We start from the raw sequence: 22,971 nt of genomic DNA, 5'->3' as shown, positions 1-22,971 counted from the left end.
AATCAAACGGAAGAAGAGACGTTGCCTGTCCATTAAGTCATTAATAGACTGCTATTGTTTTCTATTGTTTCAGAAGTTGACGGCTTTCAGAAGATGCATGATTCGTTTCTAATTGAGAGTGGGAGACGCATCCTTTAGTTATGTTACACATCCCACGATGACTTCACATGATGAAGTTCTGTCTCTGGTCATGATTAATTTCTTTTCTAATGTAATTGCATCTGCAAACAGATAATAAAGTTACGATAATCAAGCACTGACGTAAAACCCGCCATCTAAATTTCCGGGAAATGTTTCTATACCAGATTCCACGAATCTTGTTCCCATAAACAGTATGCCATAGAACTTTCTAGACGGATGGAAAAGAAATATTTATCCACTAACAGACAAGTTAACAGCATGGCTTGCTTCCAGTTTCCGTTTGTGATGATTTTCAAGGCACGCAAAATGTGTCTATCGTGTAGGAGGATTTGGGGAGGTCACACGGTTTCTCATGGGAAACGGAGCGGGATCAGTCGTTGCTAACGGAGTAGAAAGAAGGACTGTTGAAAATTAACTGCCAGTTAATTACCAATGAGGGGGGTCAAAAGAGCCTTGTTGAGTACTAGGTAAATTTAATCATGACACGACCAAAAACCCCTGACACACCCCCTCCCCTCCCCTCTCGTGATAAAAAATGCTAATACCCGCCTCACAAACTTAGCATTATCCTTTTTACAGCTTATACAGACTACTTAGTTGGCGAGTCAGACCAAGTCAGGGAGGTACATAGGAATGTTAATCGACATAGCTCGAATGTTATGTCCCTTTCTATATGCTTTTGCCACCAACAGGGTTGAGTTACCAAATGCGAGAGGACTGGGCTCGAACAGGTATGGAATGCCTTCGTTTTGTTTCTCGGGACTCACTTCTCGTAGCCGGCAGTGTCGTCAGTGTTAGTTATATATCATTGCAACAAGGGTAGATCTTAAGATTTTTACCACTTAACGCAAGAAATGAGTCTCGTTCCGTTCTCGTAACATCGAGGTAGGCCAAGAATAGTTGGAAGGCTCCACTCACGCCATGTTTTTACCTGCATGAGTTCTGATTTCCTATCTTCGGGCAAATTCATAGATTTCTAGACGATTACGTTCTAACTGATATCATGATATATGGTTCAATCTTTTCTCTGGATCGTTTTTGATAGTCTCTCAAAGTTTTATACCAGATATCTCAAGTCAACAAAAAAATAGAGGAAATTATATTTTAATCCTAAAGATCCCATGATATATGCAACAAATACAACACCTGATATGCAATAAATACAACCCCTGATATGAAAAGCGTGGGTAGTTAACTAACTCATCAGAGAATCAAAATTAGCTACTTCAAAACTTAGGATACCGCTTACCGGTTTGAAGCGCAACTAATAAGAAAAGCCTATCATCTACATGTATTTTTAGGCTGCTCACCTGCAATTCGATCCACTTAAGGCCTTACAGGTGTTTGTAGTTTGATTAGTCGTTTCAAATTCCATAGAAATCCTTGATTTCTCAGAAATGCAGGAATTTTACGATCTTATCTATAACGCTACGATAAACTTTGCCTGCTCAGAGAGTCATTATATTGCTTGATGACATACGAAGTTTCGCTGTGGCTATCATGAAATTATTTTCTAATTTACTTGCACTGTTAACAGAAAAAACTCGAATTTGCTTCTTGGATCCCATCATGATAAACATGCTCTGACACACGTCATCGTAAGGGAAATTTTCCATACCAGATTCCAAGAATCTTGTTCCCATGCACAATGTGCCGTTGAACTTTTTAGTTGTGAGTGAAAAAGAGTATCCAGCTACTACTACGTTATCTAAATGCCTGACCTTTAAATTCCGGGTTGCGAAAATTATGAACTTGTTTAATGTCAGATATCAATATCATTCCTGCAGGCTATGCAAAGTACCTAGGAAGCCACGATTCGAGTGCATAAGAATATTAATCGACTTAAAAACGGTTGAACGACCTTAAACGTCACTACCTATTGCGCGAAAATTTTTCAACGGTCATTAGTAAGCCATAGTGAAAATCATCCATCTTCAAGTTGATAAAATAAACGTTACGAGGAAAACTCCCAGAGGATACCGTCCTAATAATGCAGACTCAGAATTAAGCGCTTACCTAAACGATATTTTTTTGTTCTTTGTTACTTTGCAGTAAACAAGGCAGATAATAGTTAGGTATACAGGCGCTCTCTCAATAATCTGAATTATTCAACGCTCATGATTCAATTTATACGTTTCTTGGGTCAAAACTCACTAACTTCCCGAGGAACAAAAACTTGCACTTTGGACTCGCACGTGATCAGGTAATGCGAGTTGAAACCACGGCAAATCGGGTCGAGAAAACATTTTTTGTGCAAAAACTGAAGAAGAAAATCAGCAACTTTTGCCCCAGAATCAAAAACTCGAAATCTACTGTCTAGGCAAGCGATAACACCGTGAAAACGTAGAGGGACTTTTGCAAAGATTATAGTTTGAACGAAACGTTAGTCCAAGATTATGCAATCAAGTTGTAAGGTGACACCTGCATATAATTTGGTCTATTTCTGACTTCAGAGGCATGCCGTGAAAACACCCGGCCCCAAGTGAAAGAATGAGTTTTGTTTCCACTCCATCACGAATTTTCCCTTCAGCGCGAGGGTCTCAGGGAAACAACACTCATTCGTCCTCTGCTGGCATACTCGCTCTCCCACAACAATAATCATGCGCGTGATTCACTGTAGACCTTGTTGAACTTCTTAATAATTCGAGCCACTTCTAAAGAAAAGGTCCTCATTAAACTCCTCTGGTTAGCTTATTGACCTCGGAGACCACGTAACAGAAGTAAAAATGAATGATATGGAAATGCCAGTGCTTTTACATTTGAGTACTACCTTTGTTGGAAAAAGAGGTGCTTATGGCCCTCTAACATATGTACTCAATATTTCCATTCATAAACGAGCCACAAAGCAGCTATACGCTCGCTTTTGCGAGAGATAAGACGGTCACTCTGACTCCATCCATCCTGTTGCTTTTCTATCACCTATTGATCTCATGTTGATTAGATAAAATCCTGTGCGTGAAGTAATAAACAATAAACTTAGCCTGGTTCTAAATAGGAACGTGTTCCGTTTCTCCTGTGCATAACTCGGTGCATTCAAAAATAATCTCACCGACGAAGCTGGCTCGTCCAAAATGTTTGAAATTTTCCGTAGGCTGTGACTGAGGATTACTTTACTTTAAAATCAACTGATTGTGACGTGCTGAATTTGAAAATAACACGACATTTAGCGAGTGTTAAATGCTGAATTTAGCCGAAGAAGAAATTTAAGTGCGGGCATCTGGATCAAAGTTGAGTTCGTATGGAGGTCCGTCTGTTCTTGAACAATCACTGAACTAACTCGTTGCCATAACCATCGTAAATAACACTAGCTATAGTCTGTGTCAGTCTTATATGTACTGGCCAATTGCAGTTTCGAAAATAAAAGGCGCTTTGCACGGATCACGTATCCGTTATTAAACAAGTACAATTCTTTTCAGTATACATAACGTACGCATTCTTGGGAGGAAGATAGGTACCTTTTTAAGCAGACTCAGCTGAGGAGATTTGCAATAGACTCCCTGCTTGATCATTAAAGGATGAGTCACTTATTCAGAGATGTTTACATCACTAGTTTTATTCTCAAGGTAGAGCTAACACCGTCGACATTACGAACTCAATGTAAATAGTATGAAGGCGTTGCAACTACAGATCAACAGATTATTCTAATTGTCAGGCCAAGTGATTTTCGTACCATTCGTTCAAGGCGTTGAAACACGCTTCGCAATGGCCCTCATTTGCTCCGAAGCGTTTCAGCCAGGAGGTGAACGCTGCGAGATCTTTATCGAGGTAAAGAAACATGCCAAGAATGTGATATGCGCGGGTAATTCCTGCGCCCTTCAGGTTTGCTTCAATAACAGGACCTATTCCCGGGAGCTTGGAAGGCGGTTTTTGTCCTATGGGTTCCTTGACAAAGTCAAGGTGCTGCTCTGAAGGAGTGCTCATTGTTCCTAGAGAAAAGAAAAACAATGGTGTTAAATGATTTTCGACTACAAATCGATCAAAATCTCCATTGCTTAGATCTTTTCATGATACTTGTGCAAATAGATATTAGATCTTCGTTTAGATCTCAAGTTAGAATCAATCAAGTGCGTGTATAATTTCTCTTTGCTTATGGACGTGTGTAAATGGGCACTTTAAAAGCGATTTCAGTGGACAACGGAACATACATACCTTAAGAAGACCCAAAGAATTCCAGCTGAGATTGTTGGGGTTCGTTAAGCAAAATAGCTCTCAGGCTGTTCTGTCTGTTTCTTATCTCCCTTATTTGCGGAAAAATGAAAAGAAATGAGTGATTTAAACGGACGTACCCTCATTTCCTTTCTTAAGAACGTAAATTTCTGGTATATTTAGATATCTCCCAAAGTTTAATACCAGATATCTGGAGTCGACAACAAACTAGAGAAAACTATACTTCAATCCTACTGCTCCCAGAACGAATGCAATAAACACGATGCCTCATATGAAAAGTGTGTGCATTGAAACTTTGAATACCCGTCGTTTGAGGTGCAAATATTAAGAGAAGCTTGTTTAAGATTCATTTTGGTGCGAGGAAAGCTTATGCTCTTAGTGAATTTTTAACAGAGCAACAGCCAACGCCGGATTTGAAAGATTAGTACATGTACTTGTCGAACGAATCGTGCTAGTCCTTTAAACTTTGAATGCTGTTGTTTGAGGCACAAATATTAATAGAAGCTTGTTTGAGATTTACTTTGGTACGAGGAAAGTTAATGCTCTTTGTGAATTTTTTAATAGAGCGAGTTAGCCAACGAGATTTGAAAGACTATTTCTTGTCGAACGAATCGTGTTAGTCTGTGCGCATAAAAGTTGGACGCCTAGTTGGACGCCACTGAGACTAAGATTTCAGTCGGCTTCTCTCCTATTCAAAAGTCGTATTTGGGAAGGAGCATTACTTGCGTGGTCAAAATACAGCGAGATGAAAAGTAAACGTACTTCTCCAGATTCATTATATAACAATACGTGATCAGATATGAGAGAACACAACGCCAAAACGCCAAATAAGAAACTGAACTTACCTGTGTTCCTTGTTAACGGTACACGTACCAAGAACAAGAGAAAGTTGAACGAGCACGGAATTAAGTTCTAATGACCCATATATACAACGCCTAGCAACCGCCAAATTGTAACACCCCCCAACATGACATGTTCGAGTATCTTAGAATTTGCGCGGCTTGAATTATTGAATCATTTGTCCGTAACTAATTTAAGACAGCAGAAAACACATTTCGCTGATAATTCCTTATCAGTTTCCTAAGCTGCTCACCTGCAATTTGATTCTCTAACGGCTTTTTAGGAGTTGATAGTTTTTATTAATCATTTCACGAACCGAATTTCTCAGAAACACGGGAAGTTCACGACACAATCTAACGGCAGAAGAGACTTTGCGTGCCCATTAAGTCATTAATAGACTCCTGTTGTTTTCTTTTGTTTTAGAAGTTGATGGCTTTCAGGAGATGATGAAAAATGAAAAGAAATGAATGATTTAAACGGACGTACCCTCATTTTCTTTCTTAAGAACGTAAATTTCTCGTATATTTAGATATTGACGCGACAATGGCAGACCTAAAGATGTTATCCACTACATACAAAAAAGCAGTCTCTTCCCATCCTTGAGAAACCAGAGCTAAAGATGCTAAACAAAGAAAGCTTCAGCTCAAATCACGTCTTTACTGGCATGACTTCTTATTCCTCGAGTTTAGCTTTGCAGACGATTTCTAACTTGCATTGGTCTGTTTCAGTGTTCGGATTTTTGAGTTTGTAAAACAGGAAATAGTAGTATAAGGAATAATTGTTTTCTGATTCCTAGAAACTCCAAAAGTAGATGGGTCAATAAGGTAGTCGATTCTTCTGACTGCACTATCTGTACGAAAATACGTGCCGTAATCAGTGACGTTTGATTCACTCTGAAAGCAAGACTAGGAATGTGTAAGTGCCTTCCAAACTTGATTCCTTATCTCCATCGCAGAAGAATATAGAACAAGACAGATTTAATCAGGTATAATTGGCAGACTATTCACAAGACTATTACTTTTCGAACGAATCGTCTTAGTCCTTTGCGCGTAAAAGTATGTACGTAGTGAGACGCCACTGAGACTAGGATTTCGGCTTCGCTCTTATTCACAAGTCGTATTCAGGAAGGAGCATTACTTGCATGGTCAAAAGACAGCGAGATGAAAAGAAAACGTGCTTCTCCAGATCCATAATATAACAATACGTGATCAGATATGAGAGAACACAACGCCAAAACGACAAATAAGAAACTGAACTTACCTGTGTTCCTTGTTAACGGTACACGTACCAAGAACAAGAGAAAGTTGAACGAGCACGGAATTAAGTTCTAATGACCCGTACAACGCCTAGCAACCGCCAAATCGTAACACCCCCCAACATGTCATGTTCAAGTATCTTAGAATTTGCGCGGCCTGAATTATTGAATAATTTGTCCATACATTAATTAAGACAGCAGAAAACACATTTCGCTGATAACTCCCTATCGGTTTCCTAAGCTACTCACCTGCAATTTGATTCTCTAACGACTTTTTAAGAGTTGATAGTTTTGATTAATCATTTCACAAACCGAATTTATCAGAAATACGGGAAGTTTACGGTACAGTCTAACGGCAGAAGAGACTTTGCGTGCCCTTTAAGTCATTAATAGACTCCTGTTGTTTTCTTTTGTTTTAGAAGTTGATGACTTTCAGAAGATGATGAAAAATGAAAAGAAATGAATAATTTAAACGGACGTACCCTCATTTTCTTTCTTAAGAACGTAAATTTCTTGTATATTTAGATATTGACGCGACAATGGCAGACCTAAAGATGTTATCCACTCCATACAAAAAAGGAGTCTCTTCCCGTCCTTGGGAAACCAGAGCTAAAGATGCTAAACAAAGAAAGCTTCAGCTCAAATCACGTCTTTACTGGCATGACTTCTTATTCCTCGAGTTTAGCTTTGCAGACGATTTCTAATTTGCATTGGTCTGTTTCATCTTTCGGATTTTTGAGTTTGTAAAACAGGAAATAGTAGTATAAGGAATAATTGTTTTCTGATTCCTAGAAACTCCAAAAGTAGATGGGTCAATAAGGTAGTCGATTCTTCTGACTGCATTATCTGTACGAAAATACGTGCCGTAATCAGTAACGTTTGATTCACTCTGAAAGCAAGACTAGGAATGTGTAAGTGCCTTCCAAACTTGATTCCTTGTCTGCATCGCAGAGGAATGTAGAAAAAGGCAGATTTAATCAGGTATAATTGGCGAATAATTTGGCGCCATGATAGCAGCCTATTCTAAGCGAAAGAAATATGTTCTTACCTTGAAAAGGGTCACGACGGTAAGTTTTTTCCTTTCTTTTTCTCGTAAATATCACAGTATCCACCCGGAGGGTTAAAATGAATTAAGCTCCAACTGATATACAATTTATAATTTTCTTTAGGTCGTTCCCGATAATCTCTCAAAGTTTACTCCCAGATATCTTGAGTCGACAACAAACTAGAGGAAACTATACATCAATCCTAATGTTCCCAGAACGAATGAAATAAACACAATGCCTCGTATGAAAAGTGTGTGCATTGAAACTTTGAATGCATGTTGTTTGAGGCACAAATATTAAGAGAAGCTTGTTTGAGATTCATTTTGGCGCGAGGAAAGTTTATGCTGTTAGTTAATTTTTAACAGAGCAAGTCAACCAACGCCGGATTTGAAAGACTAGTACATGTACTTGTCGAACGAATCGTGCTAGTCCTTTAAATTTTGAATGCTGTCGTTTAAAGCACAAATATTGAGAGAAGGGCTTGTTTGAGATTTACTTTGGTACGAGGAAAGTTTATGCTATCAGTGAATTTTTAATAGAGCAAGTCAGCCAACGAGATTTAAAAGACTATTACTTGTCGAACGAATCGTCTTAGTCCTTTGTACGTAAAAGTATGTACGTAGTTAGACGCCACTGAGACTAGGATTTCGGCTTCACTCTTACTCACAAGTCGTATTCAGGAAGGAGCATTACTTGCATGGTCAAAATACAGCGAGATGAAAAGAAAACGTACTTCTCCAGATCCATAATATAACAATACGTGATCAGATATGAGAGAACACAACGCCAAAACGCAAAATAAGAAACTGAACTTACCTGTGTTCCTAGTTTACTGCACACGTACCAAGAGCAAGAGAAAGTTGAACGAGCACGGAATTAAGTTCTAATGACCCATACAACGCCTAGCAACCGTCAAATCGTAGCAACCCCCAACATGTCATGTTCAAGTATCTTAGAATTTGCGCGGCTTGAATTATTGAAGAATTTGTCCATACATTAATTAAGACAGCAGAAAACACATTTCGCTGATTATTCCCTATCAGTTTCCTAAGCTGCTCACCTACAATTTGATTCTTTAAAGGCTTTTTAGGAGTTTTAGTTTTGACTAATCATTTCACAAACCGAATTTCTCAGAAACACGGGAAGTTCACAACACAATCTAACGGTAGAAGAGACTTTGCGTGCCCTTTAAGTCATTAATAGACTCCTGTTGTTTTCTTTTGTTTTAGAAGTTGATGGCTTTCAGGAGATGATGAAAAATGAAAAGAAATGAATGATTTAAACGGACGTACCCTCATTTTCTTTCTTAAGAACGTAAATTTCTCGTATATTTAGATATTGACGCGACAATGGCAGACCTAAAGATGTTATCCACTACATACAAAAAAGCAGTCTCTTCCCGTTCTTGAGAAACCAGAGCTAAACACGCTAAACAAAGAAAGCTTCAGCTCAAATCACGCCCTTACTGGCATGACTTCTGATTCCTCGAGTTTAGCTTTGCAGACGATTTCTAACTTGCATTGGTCTGTTTCATTTTTCGGATTTTTGAGTTTGTAAAACAGGAAATAGTTGTATAAGGAATAATTGTTTTCTGATTCCTAGAAACTCCAAAAGTAGATGGGTCAATAAGGTAGTCGATTCTTCTGACTGCATTATCTGTACGAAAATACGTGCCGTAATCAGTGACGTTTGATTCACTCTGAAAGCAAGACTAGGAATGTGTAAGTGCCTTCCAAACTTGATTCCTTGTCTCCATCGCAGAAGAATATAGAACAAGACAGATTTAATCAGGTATAATTGGCAGACTATTCACAAGACTATTACTTTTCGAACGAATCGTCTTAGTCCTTTGCGCGTAAAAGTATGTACGTAGTGAGACGCCACTGAGACTAGGATTTCGGCTTCGCTCTTATTCACAAGTCGTATTCAGGAAGGAGCATTACTTGCATGGTCAAAATACAGCGAGATGAACAGAAAACGTGCTTCTCCAGATCCATAATATAACAATACGTGATCAGATATGAGAGAACACAACGCCAAAGCGACAAATAAGAAACTGAACTTACCTGTGTTCCTTGTTAACGGTACACGTACCAAGAACAAGAGAAAGTTGAACGAGCACGGAATTAAGTTCTAATGACCCGTACAACGCCTAGCAACCGCCAAATCGTAACACCCCCCAACATGTCATGTTCAAGTATCTTAGAATTTGCGCGGCCTGAATTATTGAATAATTTGTCCATACATTAATTAAGACAGCAGAAAACACATTTCGTTGATAATTCCCTATCGGTTTCCTAAGCTACTCACCTGCAATTTGATTCCGTCTCTAACGACTTTTTAAGAGTTGATAGTTTTGATTAATCATTTCACAAACCGAATTTCTCAGAAATACGGGAAGTTCACGACACAATCTAACGGCAGAAGAGACTTTGCGTGCCCTTTAAGTCATTAATAGACTCCTGTTGTTTTCTTTTGTTTTAGAAGTTGATGACTTTCAGAAGATGATGAAAAATGAAAAGAAATGAATAATTTAAACGGACGTACCCTCATTTTCTTTCTTAAGAACGTAAATTTCTCGTATATTTAGATATTGACGCGACAATGGCAGACCTAAAGATGTTAGCCACTTTATACAAGAAATGAGCCTCTTCCCGTCCTTGGGAAACCAGAGCTAAACATGCTAAACAAAGAAAGCTTCAGCTCAAATCACGCCCTTACTGGCATGACTTCTTATTCCTCGAGTTTAGCTTTGCAGACGATTTCTAATTTGCATTGGTCTGTTTCAGTGTTCGGATTTTTGAGTTTGTAAAACAGGAAATAGTAGTATAAGGAATAATTGTTTTCTGATTCCTAGAAACTCCAAAAGTAGATGGGTCAATAAGGTAGTCGATTCTTCTGACTGCATTATCTGTACGAAAATACGTGCCGTAATCAGTAACGTTTGATTCACACTGAAAGCAAGACTAGGAATGTGTAAGTGCCTTCCAAACTTGATTCCTTGTCTCCATCGCAGAAGAATGTAGAAAAAGGCAGATTTAATCAGGTATAATTGGCGAATAATTTGGCGCCATGATAGCAGTCTATTCTAAGCGAAAGAAATATGTTCTTACCTTGAAAAGGGTCACGACGGTAAGTTTTTTCCTTTCTTTTTCTCGTAAATATCACAGTATCCACCCGGAGGGTTAAAATGAATTAAGCTCCAACTGATATACAATTTATAATTTTCTTTAGGTCGTTCCCGATAATCTCTCAAAGTTTACTCCCAGATATCTTGAGTCGACAACAAACTAGAGGAAACTATACATCAATCCTAATGTTCCCAGAACGAATGAAATAAACACAATGCCTCGTATGAAAAGTGTGTGCATTGAAACTTTGAATGCATGTTGTTTGAGGCACAAATATTAAGAGAAGCTTGTTTGAGATTCATTTTGGCGCGAAGAAAGTTTATGCTGTTAGTTAATTTTTAACAGAGCAAGTCAACCAACGCCGGATTTGAAAGACTAGTACATGTACTTGTCGAACGAATCGTGCTGGTCCTTTAAATTTTGAATGCTGTCGTTTAAAGCACAAATATTGAGAGAACGGCTTGTTTGAGATTCACTTTGGTACGAGGAAAGTTTATGCTCTCAGTGAATTTTTAATAGAGCAAGTCAGCCAACGAGATTTAAAAGACTATTACTTGTCGAACGAATCGTCTTAGTCCTTTGTACGTAAAAGTATGTACGTAGTTAGACGCCACTGAGACTAGGATTTCGGCTTCACTCTTACTCACAAGTCGTATTCAGGAAGGAGCATTACTTGCATGGTCAAAATACAGCGAGATGAAAAGAAAACGTACTTCTCCAGATCCATAATATAACAATACGTGATCAGATATGAGAGAACACAACGCCAAAACGCAAAATAAGAAACTGAACTTACCTGTGTTCCTAGTTTACTGCACAAGTACCAAGAACAAGAGAAAGTTGAACGAGCACGGAATTAAGTTCTAATGACCCATACAACGCCTAGCAACCGTCAAATCGTAGCAACCCCCAACATGTCATGTTCAAGTATCTTAGAATTTGCGCGGCTTGAATTATTGACTTATTTGTCCATACATTAATTAAGACAGCAGAAAACACATTTCGCTGATAATTCCCTATCAGTTTCCTTAGCTACTCACCTGCAATTTGATTCTCTAACGGCTTTTTAGGAGTTGAAAATTTTGATTAATCATTTCACAAACCGAATTTCTCAGAAATACGGGAAGTTTACGACACAATCTAACGGCAGAAGAGACTTTGCGTGCCATTAAGTCATTAATAGACTGCTTTTGTTTTCTTTTGTTTTAGAAGTTGATGGCTTTCAGAAGATGATGAAAAATGAAAAAGAAATGAATTATTTAAATGGAAGTACCCTCATTTTCTTTCTTAAGAACGTAAATTTCTTGTATATTTAGATATTGGCGCGACAATGGCAGACCTAAAGATGTTAGCCACTCTATACAAAAAAGGAGTCTCTTCCCGTCCTTGGGAAACCAGAGCTAAACATGCTAAACAAAGAAAGCTTCAGCTCGAATCACGTCTTTACTGGCATGACTTCTGTTTCCACGAGTTTAGCTTTGCAGACGATTCCTAATTTGCATTGGTCTGTTTCAGTGTTCGGATTTTTGAGTTTGTAAAACAGGAAATAGTTGTATAGGGAACAATTGTGTTCTGATTCCTAAAAATTCTAAAAGTAGATGGGCCAATAGGGTAGTCGATTCTTCTGACTGCATTATCTCTACGAAAATACGTGCCGTAATAACGTTATATTCACTCTGAAAGGAGGACTACGAATGTGTAAGTGCCTTCCAAACTTGATTCCTTGTCTCCATCGCTTAAGAATGTAAAAAAGGCGGATTTAATCAGGTATAATTGGCGAATAATTTGGCGCCATGATAGCAGCCTATTCTAAGCGAAAGAAATATGTTCTTACCTTGAAAAGGGTCACGACGGTAAGTTTTTCCTTTCTTTTTCTCGTAAATATCACAGTATCCACTCGGAGGGTTAAAATTAATTGAGCTCCAACTTATATACAATTTAGAATTTTCTTTAGGTCGTTCCCGATAATCTCTAAAAGTTTAATACACGATATCTTGAGTCGATAACAAACAAGAGGAAATTATAGTTTGATCGTAATGCTCTCAGAACGAATGAAATAAACACAATGCCTCATATGAAAAGTGTGTGCATTTACACTTTGAATGCCTGTTGTTTGAGGCACAAGTATTGAGAGAAGCTCGTTTGAGATTTACTTTGGTGCGAGGAAAGCTTATGCACTTATTGAATTTTTTACCGAGCAAGTCAGCCAACGAGATTTGGAAGACTAATACTTGTCGAACGAATCGTGCTAGTCCTTTAAACTTTCGATGCTGTTGTTTAAAGCCCAAATATTAATAAAAGCTTGTTTGAGATTTACTTTGGTACGAAGAAAGTTTATGCTCTCAGTGAATTTTCAAAAGAGCAAGTCAGCCAACGAGATTTGAAAGACTAGTACTTGTCGGACGAATCGTGTTAGTCCTTTAAACTTTCGATGCTGTTGTTTGAGGCACAAATATTGAGAGAACGGCTTGTTCCAGATTTACTTTGGTACGAGGAAAGATTATGCTCTTAGTAAATTTTTTAAATAGCAAGTCAGCAAACGAGATTTGACGACTAGTTCTTCTCGAACGAATCGTGTTAGTCCTTTGGGTGTAAAAGTATGTGCGTCGTATGACGCCACCGAGACTAGGATTTCGGCTTCGTTCTTATTTACAAGTCGTATTCAGGAAGGAGCATTACTTGCAGGGTCAAAATACAACGCGATGAAAAGAAAACGTACTTATACAGATCCACTAGTATAACAATACGCCAAAACGCAAAATGAGAAGCTTAACTTACCTGTGTTCCTAGTTAACTGTACCAAGAACAAGAGAAAGTTGAACGAGCACGGAATTAAGTTCTAATGACCCATACAACGCCTAGCAACCGTCAAATTGTAACACCCCCCAACATGTCATGTTCAAGTATCTTAGAATTTACGCGGCTTGAATTATTGAATCATTTGTCCGTACCTTAATTAAGACAGTAGAAAACACATTTCGCTGATAATTCCCTATCAGTTTCCAAAGCTACTCACCTGCAATTTGATTCTCTAACGGCTTTTTTGGAGTTGATAGTTGTGATTAATCATTTCACAAATCGAATTTCTCAGAAATACAGGACTAAGTTTACCACATAATCTAACGGTAGAAGAGACTTTGCGTGCCCATTAAATAATTTATAGACTGCTATTGTTTTCTATTGTTTCAGAAGTTGAAGGCTTTCAGAAGATGCATGATTTGTTCTAGCTAATTAAGAGTGGGACACGCATCCTTTAGTTATGTTACACATCACACGATGAAGTTTTTTTCTCTGGTTATGATTAAATTATTTTTATTCTAATGTAACCGTATCTTTAAACAGAAAAAATCGGAAATCACATCCAGGATCCCGTTACGATAATCAAGCACTGATGCAAAACACGCCATCTAAATTTCCGGTAAATGTTTCTATACCAGATTCCAAGAATCTTGTTCCCATAAACAGTATGCCATAGAACTTTCTAGTCGGATGGAAAAGAAATATTTGTCCACTAACAGACAAGTTATCAGCATGGCTTGCTTCCAGTTTCCGTTTGTGATGATTTTCAAGGCATGCAAGAGGTGTCTATCGTGTAGAATTGGTAGAACTATACTTTGACAATATTTTAAAACCAGCCATTATTTATTGCAGGGGGGGGGGGGAGGGAAGAGAGGGGGTGGTCGGGGGTCGGCGGATTTTGAGGGGTAACATGGTCTTTCATGGGAAACGGAGCGGGATCAGTCGTTGTCAGCGGAGTAGAAGAGCACTATTGAAAATTAACTGCCTTGTGGGGTACTGGGTAAATTTAATCGTGACACAACCAAAAACCTCTGACAGCCCTTCCCCCCCCCCTCCCTGTGACTAATTATGACAGGTCCCTAACATTCCAATATCCGTATAGCAAACTTATCAAACATCAGATATCGTTATCCTTTTTACCGCTATGCAGACTACTTGGTTGGTGAGTCAGACCAAGTTAGGGAGGTGCATAGGAATGTTAATCGACTTAGAAACAATCAAATAACCCTAAACGCCAACATGCATTGCTCAGATGTTATGTCCTCTTTCTTTATGCTCTTACACCAACAGGGTTGAGTTACCAAATACGAGGGGACTGGGCTAGAACAGGTACGGAACGCCTTCAAGTACAGTATGGGTCTTCGGTTTTTCTTTCGATATTTATCAGGAAAAAATTTGGAAACATTGAGAAGCAAGGAATCCATAATAATCTGTCTATTTGCTTATTTTTGTCGAAAAAGAATGATTAGCGTCGCTATTGTAAGGCAAAATGTTTCTAAACTTAGCCCAAAAGATTGCATAACCTTGAGACACAGAGTAAACTCATGGGAAAAGCTTTCTGACCCTAGTACTAAGTTACCGGAGCGCACATCTGTAAGAATTATACTTGGACCATTCAAAGGAAAGGAAAAAAGAAAGAAGCGTCAAAACTTTCTCACCTTTGATGGACCTAGAAATGTGCTGCTCCACATTTGCCTCCGAAAAATGTCTCATCATGTACGTCCGCCATTTTGGAAAATCGCCTTGTGACAAAGAAAGAGGCATTGGGCCGATTACAGGTCCGTAACGCGTCCAGAAAAATGTAGACCTTCAAAGGGGCAAGCGTAATCTCTACATGTGATAAGGATTTGTTCAAATGCCTCGCCGGGTTTAGTCCATACTATTGGGATGATAATGGATCATGGTACTCAAACGGACTAACATTTTTATTGGGTACAAGTTCTTGCTCAAATTTGAGTAGCGCAGAACGCTTTCTCTGTTGTAACTAAGGTTTTCAAAAACCTCCCTACTCGACACGAATAAGTACGTGGTAAATTGCATCGGACGTTTTATTTTCAAGACTACAACCAGCTACATTTATACCTCCATATAAATGTAATTAGATTTGACACACTCTCAGGTCAGATCTAGTGAAGTGAAATATGCATGCGCAAAGTTTATAAACGTTATCCAATTTAGGAATGCTTTGCTCCATTCTGACATGGCGCTGTAACAATCATTACGCTGTTTGCTGTTGGCTGAAAATTGAAATTGTCATTTTGGAAAAACTTCACGGTCTGTAAGGCTAGTTATATAAATAAATAATCATTCCAAATGCAATTTCAGTGAGCAAAAGGAATATACACACCTTAAGTGAATACCAACGAGGCGAGACGAAATTTCCAGCTGAGTTTGTCAGGGTTAGAAAACCCTGTTCCGTTTGTCTCATACGGCGTCTCTCTACTAACGAAGAACAGAAATTAATAAATGATTTACTGCAGTGATTAGGTCTTATTCGGTTCGATTGTAGAACGGCAGTTCGTACCTCGTGCGGAGAGCTTCGCTTTCTGAATGTACCTTGTAAAGAAAGCTTTGCCTATCGACCATCTTCGCGGATAACATTTCAACAGACGCATAGACGCATAATGCGATGAATCAACAAGATCGCGTCGCACTGTAATCGTACGGTTAATCAACCTGTAATTACAGTCAAATTTAGCTTCCCTACTCCCTTAGATGAATAAAAGCAATTGATTTTGCAATTTGGTGCCATAGATGCTTCCTATCCTATTCCTATCTAATACCAGGTCATTTTAACCACTTTGAAAACAAGAACAATAAAAGGACATTCTAAATAACCAGAGCAAATTATGTATAGTAGAGTCTTTTTCCTTTGGGAAGCCATTTGTGCCAAAAATATGAATCACTAGGGATAAAACTGAATCGTTGGAGCTGGATATGAATCACTAGCTAAGAAACTCAGTAGTTGGTAATAGATATCAATCACCAGTGATAAAACTCAATCATTAACGCTAGCAGCAAATGAAAGTTTGAAATTAATTCAGTCTGTACTACCATTAAAATATGATTCGAAAGTTTCAACAGAGTAGGAGTTTTTCATGATCAAATTATATCCGATGGAATGTTATTGATCATGCTGGAACACAGCAATGAATCAATATTCTTCTCAGTAATGCTACAAACAAATGTCTGTGGGACCACCGCCTAAATAATTCAAAATATTATAAGTTAAACTTACCTAAATAAGATGCCTCTGTTCCTTTTTTTTGACGCTATGAGTCAGGGGAAGTAGATGGTTGTAAGTTGTAAGATGATCCTCTACAATGCCAGACAACCACCTGCTACTAATCAGTATTACATCCATCTAGGTCAAGAGGTCGAAGATTCTCGGAAATCCGCGAAGTGGCAAAGCCGAACACCCTAAGCAGTAGATCCCTTGACTCTTGAGAAACAAACAGGAACAACATGGCGGCAATTTAAAGCGCGAACCTGTGCTCGATAGTAATCCTTGAGAAATTGTCACACTCATCTGACGTTGTCATATTTACCTTTCAAAAGAGGCCGATCGCGAAGATTTCGTATTCAAGAAAAGAAGATTTTTTGTTCAAGACACTCGAAGTTTTTTTTTAAAGTTTAAAAAAATGCAAGAAATTTTATTTTTTTCCAAAGCACAAGATCGTTCTCCTCATGTGCATGCGAATATTCTCTTGACATATATAAACAGAACGAAGCCAGTTTAAAAAAGAATCAGATATTCAGTATGACTGTCTAAATCATCATCAAGACGATCCAGGAGCACGTTGTGACCTCGTTTTTCTGGTCTGTACTGTAAGTTACGGAACCTCCCTGTACATTGGTTTGGCCATAAATGTGAGTGGAAAAGTATTGGTCAGTAACTTAGAGTACAGACCTCAAACTTGGTTACTAAGATATTCAATACTTGGAAGGAGATGAATGAGTTCACAGGCACCATGCTCTTTGCTTTTATGATCTGCAAAGCTGACACTAAAGCTGAGATAGTTGATGTTAATTTTTAACGTTGTTTGACTGTTTTTAGGATGCGGAGAAAGCCATGAGGGAAATGAAAGGTATTTTTGTGATCTTGAATCACTTTTAAAATGTTTTTCTCTTAGTTTTTTCTCTGTGAAAGGAATGTACAAAATCGGAGATAGTACGTTCTCTTCTGCTGTTATGAGTAATATCCAGAATCGATTTTTTAATGATTAATTCATAAACGCACAGCGAATCTGTGCTTAGTGATGACTTTATTCCTGTCAAAATTTCCCTGCTGAGATTAGGAAAACCTGTGTGGTTAAATTTTAGGTCTGCAGTTAAAAGGCAGAAACATACGAACTAACTGGGCTGCTAGGAAAGCAATGGTACCAGGTGAGGGTATGGACTTGTTTATTTGTTTGTCTGTTGGGCATGATCCCCTGTTAATCCCCTGGAGCTGTTAATTTTTAAACAAATTCTTTTTGTCAGCGCCTTAGGAAATGTTTTTAGAACAGTAGAGAATATGCATTAGGGTGAACAGGGGTAAACTGAAAACTCAGTGTTTGAAAACTAAGCCAGATATTTTTTCCAATCACTTAGATCAGTTCCCTCTTTAAGATTGACTAATTTAGACCAGATGCTAAAGTTCTCTGCCTGTTTTACCTCTAGTACTGATAAACATGTAACTTATCTTCATCGTACCATACTACACCGAAGGGGATGGGAATGGGTTAGAACTGTAACCTGTCAACCAGAGGATGTGTTATTAATACAACACAAATTCTCCAATCTAATTAATAACAAAATTTATATCAGCTACACGGGACAATTAGACGCATTTTCATGTGCGCTTTGCGGTCAAACTTTCGAGTGTCTTGAACGAAAAACCTTCTTTTCTTGAATACAAAATCTTCATGATCGGCCTTCTTTTAAGGTAAATGTGACAACGTCAGATGAGTGTGACAATTTCTTAAGGTTTCCTAACGAGCGAAGGTTCGCGCTTTAAAATTACCGACATGTTGTTTCTGTTTGTTCCTCAGGAGTCATGGGATTTACTGCTTCGGGTGTTCGGCTTCGCCATCTCACGGATTTCCGAGAATCTTCGACCTCTCGAGCTAGGTGGATCCAATACTGATTAGTAGCAGTTAGGTGTCGGGCATTGTAGAGGATAATCTAATTGAAACAGCGTGCTCTTACAGCTTACAACCATCTACTTCCTCTCACTCATAACGCCGAAAAAAAAAAGGAACAAAGGCATCCTATTTAAGTAAGTTCAACTACCCATATTTTGGATTAGTAGGCGGCGGTCTCACAGATATTTGCTCGTAGCATTACTGAGAAGAATATTGATTCATTGATGTGTTCCACCATGATCGATAACATTCCATCGGATGTATTTGATCTTGGAAAAGGAATATAACGTAACGCAATCCACGGTAGCACTGATGATTGACCATTTTAGAACGGCAACTAAATTGAATTCAAACAGTTCGATTTGCTGCTAGCGCCAACGATTGCGTTTCATCGCTGCCGATTGATATCTATCACCAACTAATGAGTTCTATAGCTAGCGATTCATATCCAGCTCCAACGATTCAATTTATCACTAGTGATTCATATTTTTGGCACAAATGGCTTCCCAAAGGAAAAAGACTTGATTGTAGATCATTTACTCTGTTTATTTGGAATGTCCTTTATCATAGTGGTTAAAATGACCTATTGAAGTCATATTGAGCTCGAAAGGAACAAATTGGGTACACATTTCGATAGAAAAAAATTGTTGTTTGGCTAGAAAGCATCTATGGCTCCAAATTGCAAATCAGTTGTTTTAATTCATTAAAGGGAACAGGGAAGTTAAATCTGACTGTAAATACAGTTTGATTAACCGCTCCATTGCAGTGCGACGCGACCTTGTTGATTCAATGATTCTTCATATCGTATTACGCGTCACGCATCTGTTGAAACCTTGTCAGCGACGATGGTCGATAGGCAAAGCTTTCTTTACAAGGCACGTTCAGAAAGCGAAGCTCTCCGTAATAGGTACGAAATACTGTGCTACAATCGAACCTAATTGAAACTTAGTATTACGAACACCGAACAAGACCTAATCACTGCAATAAATCATTTTAATAATCTTCGTTCTTCGTCAGAAGGGAGATGCTCTAAAACGGAACAGGGAGCTCCTTTCTAACCTCGAAAAGGCAGCTGGGAATTTCTTTCCGCCTTCTTGGTATTCATTTGAGGTGTATATATGTTGTACATCCTTATGCCCTGAAATTGCATTTGGAATGATTATTTATTTACATAGCTAACCTTACAGATCGTGAAGTTTTTCCAAAATGACATGAAAATGAGTTAAATTGTCAATCCGTACTTTAATGATTATTCTGGAAAGATTGTAGCACAGCACACCCAGATTAGTTATGTGATTCGACATAATTTGCGCTCAGTTTACCAGCTTCAACTCTTAGCCTGTCAGTGGGCTTTCATTAACTGCCGCACGATCAGCGAAGCTGGTGTGATTCCGAGCGTTAAGCAAAGCTTCCGTGTGAGAGGTCTGTGAGGGGTCTGGCACTAAAAAGAAAAGGAAGAACGTGCAGGAACGCTATTGTTGTGTGAATAAGGCGCGGTCACCCACAAACACAGCATTATGATGGTGGAAAATGACAGGCTGATAGAAATGGAGAATGATGATCGATTCATTGAACATGTAACCAGAATCGTCCATTTATTTCTTTTGTTTTGTGTTTTGCGTCAATGCTTGATTATCGCAACGGGTTGCTAGGCGTTGTAGGGGTCTTTAGACATTACTTGAAGAGCGTGCTTGTCCAACTGACTACCATTTGCTTTGTCTTGTTCATGGTACAAGTAAAGAAATGGAAAATGGTAATCGATTTATTGCATATGTAAGGAGAATCGTCTGTTTATATTTTTGTTTTCCAAGAACCATGAGCTCGACCTCAAAGAGGCACGTTAACTTTGTGAGTGAACCTATGAAAAAAGTACGAAGATCCCCAGAATAGACAGCGTAATTAGTGGCAATATGAAAAGGGAAGGAATTGCTTACGCATATGAAGTGTTTGGGAAGTTCTTGGTTTTGAGTGAGTGGCTTAAACAATTTACAGCCAACAGTAAACATCGTAATGATTGTTAAAACGCCATGTAAGAATGGAACAAAGAATATTTTGAATAATGTTTATAAACTTCGCACAGATTTAATTTCATTAGATCTGACCTGAAAGCGTGTCAAAACTCACTACATTTACATGAAGGTATAAATGTAGCTGGTTGTAGTCTTGAAAATAAAACGTCTGATGGTTTTCACTAAGTACTAATTCGTGTCGAGCAGGGAGGTTTTAGAAAACCTCAGTTACAGCAGAGAAAGCGCTCTGTTCTACTCGAGTTTGATTAAGAACTTGTGTCCAATAAAATTTAGTCCGTTTGAGTACCAGAAACCATCATTACTTCCAATGGTATGGACTAAAGCCAGTGAGGCAGTCGAATAAATTCCTATCACATGTAGAGATATCACTTGCCCCTTTGGCGGTCTGCACCAGAAAAATGGAAATATTGATCGATTTGTCGTCGTAAATCGTTTAACATCATTCGGCTGTTTTTTTTTCTCTAGGAATAATGAGCGGTTCTTCAAGGCAGCACATTGATTTTGTCAACAGCCCCATGAAACAAAAACGGGTTTCCCAGCTCCCGGGAATAGGTGTTGTTCTTGGGGGAAAGCTGATTGACGCAGGAATTACCAGAGCATATCACGTTTTTGGCAAGTTTCTTGTCTTAGATAAAGATCGCATAGCGTTCTACGAGTGGCTGAGAGGCTTTGGAGCGGATGATGGCCAATGCACAGCATGTTTCAATGCCTTGGACGAATGGTGCAAAAGATACTTGGACTGACGATTAGAATTATCTGTAGATCTCCGGTGGTTGCAACGCCTTTATACTATTTACATTGAGTTTGTAATGTCAACAGTGTCAACGGTGTTAGCTCTATTTTGAGAATAACACTTGTAATGTAAACACCTTTGAATTAACGATTCATCCTTTGATAGTCGAGCAGGGAGTCTACGACAAATCCATTCAGTTGAGTCTGTTGAAAAGGTACTTGTCTTATTGCAGGACAGAAAGTCCCTTCCAAGAATGCGAACGTTATGTATGCTGAAAAGCATTTACTTGTTTAATATCAGATATGTAATCCGTGCAAGGTGCCTTTTATTTTCGAAAACTGCGAGTGGCCAGTACATATTGGACTGACACAGACTATAGCTAGTGTCATTTACAATGGTAATAGCAGCAAGTTGAGTCTATAATTCAGTGGGTGTTCAGAACAGAAAGACCTCGATACGAACTTAACTTCGATATAGATGATTGCGCTTAACGTTCTTCTCTTCAGTAAAATTCAGCATTTAACACTCACCAAATGTTGTGTTATTTTCAAATTCAGCACGTTACAATCAGTTGATTTTAAAGCAACGCAATCCTCAGTCGCAGCCTACGGAAAATTTCAAACATTTTGGACGTACCAGCTCTGTCGGTGAGATTATTTTTGAATGCACCGAATTGTGCACTGGAGAAACGAAACACATTCGTATTTAGAACCAGACTAAGTTTACTGATTATCATTATTTCGCGCACAGGATTTCATTTAATTCATGGGACATTAATAGGTGATAGAAAACAACTGCCTATATTTTGTCAGAGTGACCGTCTCATCTCTTGCAAAAGTGAGTGTATACCTGCTTTGTGACTCGTTTATGGATGAAAATATTGAGTACCTATGTTAGAGGGCCATAAACACCTCTTTTTCCAACAAAGATAATACTCAAATGCGAAAGCACTGGAATTTCCGAATTATTTTTACCTCTGTTACTTGGTCTCCGAGGTTAGTAAGCTGACTAAAGGAGTTTAATAAGAACCTTTTCTTAAGAAGTGGCTCGAACTATGGCCAATACGTTTTCCGAAAATTTCCGGAATTGACTTGAACTAAGATTTTACCGCTGAAGTGGCATGCGCTCTAAAGCTTCCACGCACAGAGATTATATTTTTCCTTTTAACTTTATCTATCACTTCTTTTATATTTTACAATATCAGTTAGTGTATCAGTTAATGTATCAAGACAGTTTGTAGATTGAAAACGAAATAATCCAGCTTCAGGTTTGTGAACGCCAGGACTTAAAGTCGTGAAACATGAAATGCATTGGTATCCATTTTGTGGAGGCTTTGGCTCAGGCTTTAAGAGATTAGGTACCACAATAACGTCATGTAATGAACGATTATGAACTTTCTACTCATTGAACTCTCTTCGATCGGTAATAACAGCATTTCGGAACCATTTACACCGAGGTGATGATAATGTAAATGCACTGGTTGTATCCTTCAAAATAAGAGGTTTTACACAAACACTTTCAATCTACTGTGTTCTCACTTATACTCGAGGTGGGGGCTATTTAGAATGTTTGCTATAAGGAGGTGGAGAGGCTTTTTTAGTTCAAATGGGATGGAGTCTTGTGAAGAGTTCGTTTACCATTTGTAGACTGTGAACCACTGAGTTTTCAAAATAAACCTTTTCCACATGACAAAGGTGATACTC

At 38.5% G+C, this 22,971-nt stretch overlaps 1 protein-coding gene and 1 long non-coding RNA gene across 4 annotated transcripts; one reads left to right on the top strand and one right to left on the bottom strand.

Moving 5' to 3' along the window:
* Positions 1-3,668: 3,668 nt before the first annotated feature.
* Positions 3,669-13,433, bottom strand: LOC149050327 (uncharacterized). Of its 2 annotated transcripts, none has more exons than XR_016183937.1 (3): positions 13,359-13,433; positions 4,291-4,379; positions 3,669-4,067 (listed from the first exon to the last, which is right to left on the bottom strand). It is a non-coding gene; the product is annotated as an uncharacterized LOC149050327 (long non-coding RNA). The 2 variants fall into 2 exon arrangements; XR_016183936.1 differs by lacking the exon at positions 13,359-13,433 and adding an exon at positions 8,266-8,360.
* Positions 13,434-17,440: 4,007 nt separating this feature from the next.
* On the top strand, positions 17,441-22,783 carry LOC149050326 (barrier-to-autointegration factor-like). 2 transcript variants are annotated; one of them, XM_089197347.1, is made up of 4 exons: positions 17,441-17,467; positions 17,703-17,765; positions 18,413-18,639; positions 21,001-22,783. In XM_089197347.1, exons 1-3 carry the CDS (start codon positions 17,452-17,454, stop codon positions 18,505-18,507), a joined length of 174 nt encoding a protein of 57 aa, XP_089053473.1. In that variant the 5' UTR covers positions 17,441-17,451; the 3' UTR covers positions 18,508-18,639; positions 21,001-22,783. The 2 variants fall into 2 exon arrangements, with proteins under 2 accessions (XP_089053473.1, XP_089053472.1); XM_089197346.1 differs by lacking the exons at positions 17,441-17,467; positions 17,703-17,765; positions 18,413-18,639 and adding an exon at positions 20,317-20,473.
* The last annotated feature ends 188 nt before the right edge of the window (positions 22,784-22,971 follow it).

This window comes from Pocillopora damicornis, chromosome 2, assembly GCF_964200805.1.
Source record: "Pocillopora damicornis chromosome 2, jaPocDami1.2, whole genome shotgun sequence".
NCBI classification, from domain to species: Eukaryota; Metazoa; Cnidaria; class Anthozoa; order Scleractinia; family Pocilloporidae; genus Pocillopora; species Pocillopora damicornis.
This window is presented reverse-complemented; position numbering and strand designations above follow the sequence as displayed.

Bases quoted from the DNA above. Each gene is read 5' to 3' on its own strand.
- LOC149050326 (XM_089197346.1), top strand. From the start codon at position 20,416: ATGAAAAGGGAAGGAATTGCTTACGCATATGAAGTGTTTGGGAAGTTC. The intron at 20,474-21,000 runs GTGAGTGGCTTA...TTTTTTCTCTAG, and splicing joins TGGGAAGTTCTTGGTTTTGA to GAATAATGAGCGGTTCTTCA.